At 41.3% G+C, this 14,222-nt stretch overlaps 1 protein-coding gene across 1 annotated transcript; it reads right to left on the minus strand.

The window, feature by feature from the left end:
* Positions 1-75: 75 nt before the first annotated feature.
* On the minus strand, positions 76-13,351 carry LOC118817845 (NACHT and WD repeat domain-containing protein 2). Its single transcript, XM_036584801.1, has 7 exons — positions 13,142-13,351; positions 12,037-12,125; positions 8,871-8,978; positions 7,722-7,895; positions 7,498-7,633; positions 4,898-5,703; positions 76-3,792 (listed from the first exon to the last, which is right to left on the minus strand). The coding sequence occupies exons 1-7, from the start codon at positions 13,179-13,181 to the stop codon at positions 76-78; spliced, it is 5,070 nt and encodes a 1,689-aa protein (XP_036440694.1). The 5' UTR covers positions 13,182-13,351.
* Positions 13,352-14,222: the final 871 nt, after the last annotated feature.

Raw genomic sequence — 14,222 nt, forward strand, 5'->3', positions numbered from 1 at the left:
TAAAACGTGAAATACATGAATTTATTGTTCTCATGGTAAATTACAATGTAACTGGTGTGATAATGTTAAACACATTTACATTCTTTCAGAGGCCACTTCCACCCAAGTAAAGTCAGGGTTTGCCAAGCTTGGCCAAATCTCAGGTTCATCAAATGGACACACCAGTCCCAAGCTCTCACATTTGGGCCTGGAAATGGTGTCGCCATCCGGGTCATTAATAGCATACACTCCAACAGAGCCATCCTCAAAGCCAACATACACATGTAACTCCTCAGAAAGAACTACAACTGAGGGGGTTTTACAGAGGTAGAACTTGCTCACTCTCTTCCCATCTGTTACTCGTATGGCAACCAAGACCTCCTTGTTATGGAAGTCACAAGAGTAATTCTGACACCTCACTGAAGGGTTGCAGACGTAGACTGCATATTTACGACTAATGTCTACAAACGATTGGCAGACTTGTCCCTCAGCATTCAAAGAGCACAGTTTGCCATGGTACACGTCCAAGATGTTTATCTTGGATTCAGCTACAGATACAATGCCATAACTTCCATCAGATGAGAGCTTGAGGAACTGTCGTGGATACTTAAAAGACTCTGGGAACTGGAACTGGTGGCAAACGGTCTCTTCCGTTAGCTTCCATGAGTACAATGCTCCTGAACTGGTCATTACAATCACATAGTCTGGATGATCTGACAATGGGAGGAAGGCCACAACCTCTGACCATTCACAACTGGAGAACTGTTTGCTGATGTAACCAGACCAAAGACTCACAGCCAGGAGATCCCCTCCATTGATGCCCAGAAGGAAAGTACTTTCTGGTGAGATGACAGCATCTCTGAGATGATGATGGATGCTGCAAATCACATGTCCGCTGCACAACTTCCACACCCGCGATATACCCGTTTCAGATAGAGACACTGCAAAGTTGCCTTTTGGAGTTAGCAGTATCTGAGATGCTTGGCTAAAACAGATTCTGTGAACGTTCTCCTTTGTACAGGTGTTCCAGACGTAAATGTCACCTGAGGCAATGGTCACCAAGTGTGCACCATCAACCGAGAGAACCATGGCTTCCACAGGACCATGGTGAAGCAAGTGGCTCTCCAGTTTTCCATCTGACACTGTCCACCTCCACACCAGCTTAGAACCATCTGCAGTGTAGAAGTGTTCCCCAAGGGGTTCCACAACAACTTTCACCACTTTTGCATCAGATTTTGGAGTGGAAGCTGCCACCGAAATGAGATCCATGTCCCAACTAACAATGCCCCTGCTTGTGACAGCTGTAAGGTAAGGAAAGTCCCTGAGCTTTGTAAGTTTGAAAGCTTGGGTGCTTCTAGTGTCTAGGCTTAACATGCATTGACCCGAGACCCTGTTCCAGACCAAAAGAAATGGGCAGTCATTCATTAAAGCAAAGATGAAGTGTGCATCAGGATCCAAAATGGCTTGCACAAAGGTTTTGCCATTCAGTGCATTGAACTTGTCTACTACATCTAAAACATATCCAGCAATTATTTGGATCTGATGTCTTTTACAGATGAGGAGAAGGTTGTTCTCAGAGTGGTCGGTACTTAACACTTCCTCCTTGGTACAACTCAAGCTCTCTTTAATGAGTACTGGATTGGTTATCATCTCAAGGTCCCATACAAACACACTTCCGGTACTGTCAACACATGTTATTGTCTCTCCATTTTCAAGGAAGATAAGATCAAACAAGGACATTCCTGTTGAACACATGAAGGAGGCCAATGGTTGGCCAGTTTGGGAGTCAAATATACTCACGGTACCCTCATTCTGACCACAAAAAATCAAGTGGCCATCCTCAGAACATGACATGCATGTTACCTCAGAGGAGCACTGCAATGGGGTAACTTCTATTCCCTCAGCAAACACCCTGATGAATCTCCTTCCATGGGAGAACGCAAATATCTTGCCATTGCACACCAAGATACCTTCAATGGTGTTCTGGCCTTGTTCTGTGCATTCGGTCTGAACTTCCTGGAGATGTGAAGGAGCATTGGTGTCCCATAAAAGGAATTTGCCACTCTGTGTGGAGAGTACAAATACATTTGCAGAGCATCTAACATCCGCAAACTGGAATTCAGAAGATTGGGAGAGTCTGAAACCTTCTGAATCACTTCCATTCCAGACCCAGGCAGAACCATTGTCCCGAATCACCACCGCAGACCCAAACTGAGATACAGCTGCCTTTATAATTGGGGATACATCTGCCTCTGGTGGTACCCAGTGAGTGGCAGGCACAGAGGATGTTGGGAATAATATTGTATTCACCCCAGTGCTTTTCATGCTACCGTCATGTCTTGCCTGGTGGACAAATTTCTCTAACTCAGGGAAAACATTTATGAAAGGGAACAGCTTGGTCTGCATTATCAGTGCTAAGTCTTCAAAGGAGTTTTTCGGCCAACAGGTCGAGGTTTTCAGGATCGTAGCAAGAAGTCTAAGTTCCCTGGGAAATACTTTCTGAGATGTCTTCTCTAGCCAAAATATCAACTCTTCTGCCAACATTGCTTGGAACATTGCATGAAGGAACTCTTGTGAGAGCATAATGTGACCAAGCTCCTCAATACTGCCACTCTGCATTAGATGGAAAGGCAGCTCCTGCAGTTTTCTCAGATTGGGATGTGCATTCTCGGATGAATCGCACGCAGGAAGAATGGATGTGAGGGGTTGAAACATCCAAGGTTGCCCAGGAACCTGCCTGTCCATATAAATCTTCAAATCTTTGTTGGGGTTAAGCATTTTCATGCTAGACCTTCCAATGATGATCAATGGCTTAGCTGTACCACATGACCACCGGCCACTAAAATAGTTCGCCAACAAGGTATGCATTTTCTTTTGCTCGTCTGAAGACAAGTACCTTTTACAGATCACTAAGTTAAAGTGTCTGCTGACCCAGAACAATGTCTTGGTGCCTGAAGTTCTCCTTACCATTAGAAATCCTTTCAGGTCTAACAGTAGCCTCTCCACCACAACTTCCGGAACCCTTAACTTATACGGCACAGCGTAATCCACTGGAATGAAAGTTGATAGAACCTCATCATCACAGGAAAGAATATCAGTCAGCTCAGCTTCTGTCAAACCATGTCTGGACAGGGTGAGACATTGTACCGCTCTGCTAACTAACACTTTTCCGTGCTTCTCCTCAAGGTGGTCTAAAAACCGACCAATGTTGGTATGGACCCCTGGCACCAACGTTTCAGAGGTAATCTCTAACTCTGAGCCCCAGCAACACACTTGTCTGTGTAGGAGCTCCATATACAAGGGAAGAGAACATTTCTTAAAGACTTGATTTACGTACATCTGCTGACCTGATGTTATCTTCCTGTTAGCTGAGAGGAGGAGAGTTTTCAGCATCCGGTTGCAGCTTTTACTATCTAATGGTTCTAACTCGAAGAAAAAGGAAGACTCGGGGTAACATCCCTTGAGTGCTGAGAGCAACCCAGACTTTGTTGGTGTAGAAGAGATGAAAAGCTTTACATTAGAGGGTAAAGTCTTGGGAAGCCAGGTCAAGTCTAGTGGTACATTTGTATTAGGCACTTGGTCAAGTCCATCTATAATAAGGATCAGGTGATTTGAGGACAATGAGCTTGTGGTCAGCAGATTGTTGAAAGTTTCTTTCAATTCAAATATGTCCTTGGGACAGATGTTGTATGGCTGATTGTAGCTTAAAGCAAGCTGATGGCATATGCTGCTGAGACTTTGTTTCAAAGAGCTGTTCAAATCTGAAAATTGCACAATAACCACGGGATCCTGGTCCTTCATCCATGTTTTTATCTGAAATAGAAGATATCTTATTACTTACAACTTGTTTGAACTTGCATCTTAAATGAGCACCGGCTACCTTTGATCTACAGAAAAACCTAAGTAGTCTATGTACATGCTCCGCCCTCATATAAGTTCTTAAATAGCAAGTGCTGGCAGGTTGGACAAGGTTTACAGAATACATGACAAAAAACTACATCTGATCTATAACATGCATACAAAAGAAGACCTTTTTAAATGAATAACATACTTTACATTTAAATATTGTGACAAACAAATTAGTTCCCTGCTAAAAAACAGCTTGGTCCACTCCAGTTGGTTGAACTATTTAAATTGGTAGACCAGCTTAGCTTGGTGACCAGCATGATCACCTTGACCAAGCTGATCAAGCAGCATGACATCTTTGACCAAGCTGATTGACCACAATCACCAGCTTGACCAAGCTGTTTGACCAGCAATTCACCTTAACCAAGCTAGTCAACTAGCATGACAACTTTTACCAAACTTGTTAACCAGCAAGAACAGTATGGCAAGACAGTTGGCAAGCATGACCAGCTGAACCAAGCTAGTGGACCAGCATGTCAGCATGACCAGGCTGGTTGACTAGCATGTCCAGCATGACCAAGTTGGTTGACCAGAATGATCAGCTTGGCCAAGCTGCTGACCAGTATGACATAATGTTTAGCATGACCAGTATGACAAGACAGTTGGCAAGCATAACCAACTTGACCAAGCTGGTTGACCAACGTGTCCAGCATGATGACCAGGCTGGCTGACTAGCATGTCCAGCATGATTAAGTTAATGGACCAAAATGATCAGCTTGGCTAAGCTGGTTGACCAGCATGACCAAGCTGGTCTACCAACTTAAACAGCTTAACTAAGCTTAGATCATCATTTATCTAGCCTGATGACGATCAAACACCTGTTTACACCATCTAAAACCAGCTACTATCAAAAGCTGGTCTTAGCTGTTTTTTTCAGTAAGGGATATTGCAGTTTCTCATTAGTTTTAATAGGATTTTTGTCAGTGTTCTGTAAAGCCTGTCCAACCTGGCAACGGTTGCTATGAAAGAACATTTTGTGGGCAGAAAACGAATAGGTCAGTTGAAAGCATACCTGATTTGCACAGTGAGCCAAAAACACACTTTTGCCTGTGCATGGACCACCAGTCAGAATGAATGGATGTTTTGTGTCCTGCTCCAAGTAAGCTCTGACATGCGTGACCTCCTCTCGCTCGATTTTGTAGAGACAAGAAAAGGTGTGACACAGGTCTCTCTGCTGGGATAATACATCATGTGTTTGATCTTTCTCCCTCACAACAGAGCGGTCTATGAGCTTCTGAAGATCTGAGTAGAGCTGATGGCCTAAATCTTCCGCATAGCTTTGCTGACCATCGTACTCTGTGGTGGTGGTGTAGACGAGGGCCCTTTGTGTTCGGACCATGTTTGGTAGGAAGTCATCAAGCAGTTGCCTCAGTCGGACTGAAGGTGCCTGGAAACCTGTGTGTGGTTCATTTCCTTTGTTCTTCTGGTCAGCTTCTGTAGCTGTTCTATTAACGTAACAAAGACATCCCTTGATATCTGCAGGCGAACGGCCTTCCAGTGCGAAGTGGAGGTCTGAAGGTCGGACTGAAGGTGCCTGGAAACCTGCGTGTGGTTCATTTCCTTTGTTCTTCTGGTCAGCTTCTTTAGCTGTTTTATTAACATAACAAAGACATCCCTTGATATCTGCAGGTGAACGGCCTTCCAGTGCGAAGTGGAGGTCTGAAGGTCGGACTGAAGGTGCCTGGAAACCTGAATGTGGTTCATTTCCTTTGTTCTTCTGGTCAGCTTCTTTAGCTGTTTTATTAACATAACAAAGACATCTCTTGATATCTGCAGGCGAACGACCTTCCAGTGTGAAGCGGAGGTCATTCTCAAGACCTAAAAGTTGGATAATTTAGGCATTAGAAAATGTATGACTTAAATGATTAGAGCACTATTGCAGGTCAATCTGCCTAAAGAGAAATTCCACAAATTTTTCAAAATTTCTGCATAATTCAGTGGTTGAGATGTAAACACAGTCATTCAGAGTGGTTTGATGTTAAATAGCTTAATGTGAACGTAGCTTAGGCTACATTCACATTACCAGGGTGAAGTGGCACAAATCTGATCTTTTCAAATCCAACCTGAGCCACTTTCATATGTGGTCTTAGATCGGATACGTATCCGTTTTGTGGCCGTGCGACCTTAACGTGACGCTCAGATCGGAATTCATGTGCTTTCCCCCACTGTGCGTGTGCCATCATTCAGCGTTACCATGGCAGCAGCGCCGAACAGAAGTTAAAGCCTGTAAACGGTGGAAAAGCAGCTCATCTCACCTTTTTCTCCTTCGTCTTGCTCTAATAATGAAGCTGAGAGCTGATCAGAGTTAATGATCTTCACAGTGAAGCTCGTTCTGCTCGTTAGTTTGTGCTGATGATGAACGTGATTCATTCACGTGACGTTACTGAGTAGGATGAGCTCATGAGGGTCATTTCAGGACGCTGGTTCGTTCACATTAATGACAGATTTGAGTCACATACCTAAACGAGTGTGAACCATCGTGTCAGAGAGATCAGATTTGAGCAAAAGATCAGATTTGAGCAACGAGGCTTGTAATGTGAATGTAGCTTTACAGACTCAGATTTCTTTACAGTGGTGGTGATAGGAACCAGGAGTCACAATGTCTAGAACACAATAAAGCAATATAATTTTATTTACTATCTAAAACCTCCAGTGAACCTGTGTCTTCCGAGTTTTCATATGGAATGTTGATGATGTTAAAATAGTGTAAAATCTGAAAGGAAAAGATTTTATTTGGGGATTATTTTGCCTCACAACACCCTGCGTGCACCTCTCCGCAATTACTACACTTAATAAAATACATTTTTGGCTAAAATCTGATCTTGAAGTGAATTCATAACCATATAATGCAATAACTTTCTGTGAGGGAGCTTTTAGAGGCATTAAACTCTTCAGATGTCTGGCTCCATTCACCGCCACTGTGAATAAGTTTGGCTTGGTAAGTTTCTCTAGAATAGAGAATTTCACATCAACCCACTCTGAATGACTTTGATTACATCCTAACTATTGATTTGTGCTGAAATTTTGGAAAACCAGTGGATTGTCCCTTACAAATTTCAAATAAGCAAACATTAAATTAAATGAAGAGTGCAATGGATTGATTTACTTAAAAATGATGTTTGAATGAGTGCAGAAAGGTGTTATTTCATCTTAAAATCTCAACTAAAATCTAAAATATCATCTACAATATCATATAAAATAAGACAAGAATGGGGCGGCACGGTGGCGCAGTGGGTAGCGCTGTCGCCTCACAGCAAGAAGGGCCTGGGTTCGATTCCCAGCCGGTCGACCAGGGTCATTTCTGTGTGGAGTTTGCATGTTCTCCCCGTGTCTGCGTGGGTTTCCTCCGGGTACTCCGGTTTCCTCCCGCAGTCCAAAGACATGCAGTCAGGCCAATTGGAAATGCTGAATTGCCCCTAGGTGTGAATGTGTGTGTGATTGTATATGTATGTCTGTCTGCCCTGCGATGGACTGGCGACCTGTCCAGGGTGTATCCTGCCTTCCGCCCAATGACAGCTGGGATAGGCTCCAGCACCCCACCGCGACCCAGAAGGATAAGCGGTTTAGATGATGTATGTATGTAAGACAAGAATGGTGCAAACAAATACTTACTGGACCTGAAATATTTCTGAGCTTTTTCTGGGTGGATGTCACCCTCCAGAACACACTGTGTCACAACATCACGTATGATCTTCCTCCCTTTCACAAGCACATCATGCCAGTCACCGTCTTCCACTGACCGCGCTGGCTGTGGACATGACGTATGTGAGAAATGAGACTTTGATCATTTAAAAGCAACTCTACTAAAACTCTTCTAAATCTCTGAAGGCTCTTACCTGGCTGAGCAGGCAGAACGAGGGGGGCACAGTGTTCTCATCTCTCCTGTAGCATTTCTCCAGGATATCACAGCTGAAGCCCATCTGCTGGCACACTTGCAGTAACATAAGAAACTCAGAGAGCTCCACCTGCTCAGGTAAACACGCAGCACCATACTCTTCACCCACCAGGCCCTGACAGACCACACACAGAGACAGAGGAACAGATCAGCGAGTCAGAAATGCTTTGATTATGGACTTTCGAAATAAACTACATCTGCCCTGTTATAATACATTCATAGAATTTCACTAGTTACATTTGACATTTTGTGCATAGAGAAGGTTGAGCTTTGTACAGATGCTTATCTTGTCTATTGTTATGAAATGTTCTTTTATTCTACTTTTCTTCACTGCATTTTTAAAAACTAATTTAATGCCTGTGTTGTTTTTAAACATTGTCATTTTTACCTTTCAAACCCATTTCATAAGCTCATGCTAGGAATTTTACGTTATTTAACTCTTTGTACTACTGTTTCCATATCATGTATCATGTAAGAGTGTTATATAAATAAGTTATTATTATTATTATTATTATTATTATTATTAATATGACATTCACCAATATTTTCTTATTTGGGATTTGGGGATTTGTTCTCAGGTAAGAACACACAATCTACACACATTCAAGAGCACAAAGGTGTGGACAATTCTGGGATTTAAGAACACGTCATGAATCTCACGTAGATTACTTAGAACCTTTCTCAAGAACACACTTAAGAACAAACTTAGGAAGATATTGCTGAATGAAGCCCAAAGTTGTATCTTATTTTCACTGAGAAAATGTATGTATATATATATATATATATATATAGCAGTTTGTTAATATTTGGAGCATTTCATGACTCCTTTCATCTTGATTAAAGCCCCAGTTACAGTTGAAGAAAAGCAGCTCCAAATCATGATGCTGCCACCACCATGCTTCACCATGGGTGGTGAAGTGCTGTGTTTTGTTTCACCAAACATACCTTTTGGAATTATGATCAAAACATTAAACCTTGATCTCACCAGACCATAACACATTTTTACATCTGAGCAAATGCACAACGTGGACATAACACATGCAAAAATCCACTTGAATTAGAATGAGTTAAGCATGAGTTAAACACATACCACAAAGAAAGGCCCCAGCGAATTCAGCCTGCACTCTTCAATTAACTGCAGTCGCACCTTCTGCGTTGGCCAGCTACCTGAGTCCATCCCCTCATAGGGGTCAATGACCTGCAGAGAGTGGACCATACATATTCCGCCTTATGGATGGTGAATACTGAGCTTATTCTACACTGATAAAGAGTGAGGCAGTGAATTGACTTCAATCAAATGCTCATCATTTCCGCATGAATAAAACATGTTATGTCCATACGGTTTTCTCCTTTATTTTCTTACTGTCTTCTTAGTCTTGTGATGCAATATTTTATTCATGTGGAAACGATGCATAGATTGCACTAAGTAAATTAAAAGCATTACAACCACAATGAGTACTTGTCATATGAAGCTTCTTTTGTTTCCTTTGTTTATTTGCCCATGTGGTGCCCTAAAAGAGACCATTGTAGTGTCGGTCTGAACCTGTTTGACTTTAATAATTAAAATGTAGAAATGTTTAGACAGAAAGGCTCCAGCCTCAGAAAATAAACAAAGAAAAGCTCCTGGAAAATACTCTCAGCTGATATATCTATATTTATGCTGTCAGATAAACATAACTTGAAATTAACATAACATAACATAAACAAACATAGCTTGAAATAAAATGTATCTTTGCCACAAATCTAAACAACATCCTTATACTAACCTGGTAGCATCTGTTGCACTTGTGCTAACAGATTAAAACAATCAGTAGCACAGAGGAGCTCAATTAAAAACATTTTATTATTCAAAAATAAACTGGTCCATTAACTCCAATAAGAAATAACAGCATTTAACCAACATGATATCAGTAATGAGCTCCTGTGATTGTTAACCACTGTTCTCTTGCCTTCAATTTACAAGTAAGCATTTATTTTGTCACTAGATGGAACGTCTCTTAAACAAACCTGTTTATTTTAGCACTGCTACGAAGAACCAAACGCTTTGTACTGAATTTTTAGTATCCTTAATAAACATGTAGGAAACAACGAGTGCAGCGGTCATAACCCAAATGTTAAGAAGAGCCATTTTGTCCTTTCAGCAAATATCAATCCACCTTGGGAGCCACAACATTTAATGTCCATTTTACCATCTTGGCTATAAATATGTCTCAGTATGTGCTGATGTACTAGTACAGGATAAAAAATTAATTCAACATAAACAAAAACACAGACTTACTTTGCTCTGCTTTAAGCTTTAGCTCAGCTATAGCCGCTTTTCTCGCATCTCCAGCAGGAAACTTTCAATGTTCAACATTTTACGAGGCTGAAGTCGCTTCTCATTCTCCAGCTTCTTGTTCGAATTTTCCCGTTCCACCTTAAATGATGCCTGAGGGGCCAGAATGTGACTGCTGCACCATTTAAGGCGGAACAAGAAAATTCGAACAAGAAGCTGGCGAGTGAGAAGCGACTTCAGCTTAGTGACTTTTTAGTGTTTGCCAGTTTCTCATTGCAGATTAAACGTATCAGGAAACCAGATGGAGTGATTATAAATGCAAATAAATTCATTCGTCTCCAAATTATCGATGTTCATCTTAAATCTCTCTCTTTAGCTTTTCTTTAGCTACTAGTTAGGCAAGATTGTTGTCTGCGCTGCTACGGTGACCAGCAGTCTGTGCGCCAACCTTCAGGTTTAAAGGGTGAATTAGCAGTTCTACATTAACTCCAGAGTTTAAGACCATTTATTGTTAAACTGTGTTGAACGATCAGCAGAGCTTTATTTTACTGTAAAGGAGGATTATTTTATTTTTACCTACGAATCTAATTCTGCTGTGGAGCCACAACAGGGCAGTAAAAGAGCTGCATGTGGCTCCGGAGCCACATGTTATCGATCCCTGAGTAGACTAAGCCTGTTAGCATAACCATATACTGTGAAGTCCCAGCTAGCAGGAAATGTTCTCACGACTTCAGCTAACATTACATACACGTTCTAAAATATTTGTAAAGAAAATGTTTTAATCTAAAGTTCATAGAACATTTTAAGGATGTTTATCATTTCAAAAAATGTTCCTATAAGGTTAACTAATAACTTTTTAACTGCAACATTCAGAGGATGTTTTTAGGTTGTTATCAGGGCCACAGATTATATTATATGATAACAAAGGAAGAACATTCTCAATGCAACATTTGGAAAAGGTTTTATGGATGTTATTGAGGCCTGAGATGACAGAATGATTTATAAAACCGTTCCTATAATGTGATATGCTAACAAAGGCAGAACGTTGGATGTTCTAACGTGGATGTTCTAGGGATGTTGAGGTAACAGATTATAGCATGTTCTTCTATAAAACATTCACACAATGCTGCATGATAACAAAGGAAGAACACTCTCACCGCAACATTCGGGCAATGTTTTACGAACAAGTCTGATTTCTTACTTTTTGCTCCAATTCTATATTACTAGCTCTGACTCACTTTCATGTAGGGCTGGAAAATGAATCAAAACTGTCACTAATCTGTCTAACACTGAATGACTGAATGTGCACACACAGTGAAAAACACATGAATTCCGATCTGATTGGTTCTCATTGAGGTTGCAACCACTGTGTGGAATCTGATCCGTCCCTCACACCTGTATTATTATCTCTACTGGATTGGATTGAATTGGATGTGTACTCAGTCTCAGACCACATGTGAAAGTGGCCTAGATCTGATTTGAAAAAATCAGATTTGCTTGTACACTCTGAAAACATCCGATCTGTGTCACATTAAGGAAAATGGGATTCGTGCCACTTTAGTCTGGTGATGTGAACCAATATCCAACCAAAATCCATCTACACATGGGAAACTGCCCAATCTTTCGACACTGCCCCCTAGTTTCATATAACACCCCTAGTTTAAAAAATGGGATGGATATTTTGGACCATTTGGGAGGAGAAGAGTGTGAATTCTACGACTCAAAGAAACAAACTAGTAATACGGGATCCTTATATGGACACGATGCCGACTACAGAAAGACAACACAGCTTTAGAGGTCTATTAAAGCCAGTGGGGGAAAGCGATCATTCAGCATGGTTAGCTTTGGCACTAACATAACACTGGGACCCCATAGACAGGCTAGCAGAAATTAGCATTTCTGCAGAGATGCTACAGTTTTCCTTCACTTCATGGAGAAAATAGCGCTGTGATTGGCTGAGAGGCGTCAAATGGTCACTCACCTTGAAATCCACTCCATGCGTGCGTCTGCAGTGGTCCCTCAGTTTGGGGAACACGTTCACTCTCAGAAACTTCCTCTCCACCACAGAGTCTACAACACAGTACAGTGCAACGTCATACCAAATCCTATAAAATCATATAAAATGTAAGCAGATGTGATTGTTAACACATAAAAATCCTGATGATACAAAGAGCAAGTCACTGTTAAGTTACAGCACTCATGATTGTGAATGTTTATATACCTAATTGCCCTTTCTACCCTACTGAAAAACAACAGTCGCAAAAATGCATTGATCTATTATGACTATAATAAAATATAATAAAGTATGTGCTCATTTTTGTCCAAAAATAACATCAAATATAAAAAATATAACACTATCAAATATAAAAATGAATTGGTTTATTGTTCTAATGTATTATTTATATTACTCTATAGTATAAATATAAATATCCTCCAGTCACATGTGTATTTAGTGTATTTTCAGTGTACACTGTTAGAAATAAAGGTTCTGTTCAGGTACATTTTTCGTTCATCAAGGTACAAACAGTGTAAATGTTCCCTCAAAGCTCCAACAGTGGTTTTAAGGTCTGATTGTGAACCTTAAATAAGTTTTTCCAGGTGAAAAGTTCGTATTTGTACCTTTTCATAACCGAATGTTTTAAAACAGAACAGTAAAATAAAAGCCTGGAGACGAGACGGGGTGTGTGGAGTCAGTACAGCTTAGAACATATCATTTCAGTGGATTATGGTTCAGTTATGTTCCCTGACTAAAGATACTGAGAGGAACCCTTGAGGGTTCCACCCCAGTGACAAGAGTGGAACTGACCCAGGGACAGTTTAGTATCTTTTTTTCTGAGAGTGTTTAAAAACAATTCTGAATCAAATTGTGGTGATATGTCATGATACACTTAATCATATTCTAAACAATTATAATTATATCGGCTCTTGTGGAAATCTTAATTTTTAATTTTGAAATGACATTTTTAATATTTTAGTAGAACTTCATGCTGTTTAGGTCTGTCAATCATCTGACTTTACTACATATTTTACTACATACTACATATCCTACCGTGTCAATCAAGTAGAAAAAGTAAACACAGGCCTACCCTCTGGGTTGGAGCACAAGTAAACCTTCACACACGCCATGCTAATTTCAGATCCACATCAGAAAAGCACTGCAGGAACAGTGAGGCAGGTGGGCCGACCGGCTGGTGGTTCAGGTCTTCATGTTGTATACTGCGGACTGACCAGGCAGGCTGGGGTAGTGGGGAGGTTATTACTGCTATAATAACCATCTGCCCCTCCTCACTCGCTTTTGTTTGTGTTCCGCTTCCCGGCAAGAACTTTTATCCTGATATTACATGGAATGTGTGCAGCACCACCCACTCGGCCCTGCGGAGCAGCAGACATGCAGACAGGAGGCTCTGAAACCACTGTGTGAAATTTGATCCACCCCCCCCACACACACATACATGTATTACTATCTCTTTGGGAGTGTTCCACTGACCTGCTGCACAGTTTCAGGAGAGAATCAACAGGAAATCCACCTTTGCAACAAATCACCAAACTGCTACCCGTTCAGCAAATCTGTTATCAGCACACAAAACACAGCGCATCTCTAAAGTGCCTTCAGTACAGAGTGATGCATTCAAACCCTCTAATATTAATTATCCTTTAATTTTGGGAGCGCAGCAGCAGCGTGCACAAAGGCCCAATCTCATTTCTTGTTTTTACCCCTACCCCTTGTTTTTGAGTGTCACCTTGCCCCTTGGAACTGAGTTACAAGGCGTAGTGGTTGAATCTTCCCTCTGAAATGGGGCCCTCAAATAAAAAGAGCATCACTTCATTAACAGCTACCAGCGCTGCTCTGTAGGCGACCCTGTCAGTCTGCAGTGACAGCAGAGGAGGGTAAAGTTCAGCTCCTCACTGCTGGGCTTTAGTTACATTTAGGGAATCATATGCCTTCAAAGAGGGGGGACAATTATTTATTATCGCCCACCCCTAATTCTTCTGTGGCATGAAGCTGAAGTCAGATATTCACCAGCTTTTTGTTTGAATTTTCCTGTTCCACCTTAAATGGTTCTGATGCCTGAGGTGCCAGAATGTAAGTGTTGCACCATTTAAGGTGGAATGGGAAATTTAGCTAGCTAACTACTGAGACATCAGCACTACTAGTGATCTTTTATA

The sequence above is a fragment of the Colossoma macropomum genome, unplaced genomic scaffold, assembly GCF_904425465.1.
Source record: "Colossoma macropomum unplaced genomic scaffold, Colossoma_macropomum, whole genome shotgun sequence".
NCBI classification, from domain to species: Eukaryota; Metazoa; Chordata; class Actinopteri; order Characiformes; family Serrasalmidae; genus Colossoma; species Colossoma macropomum.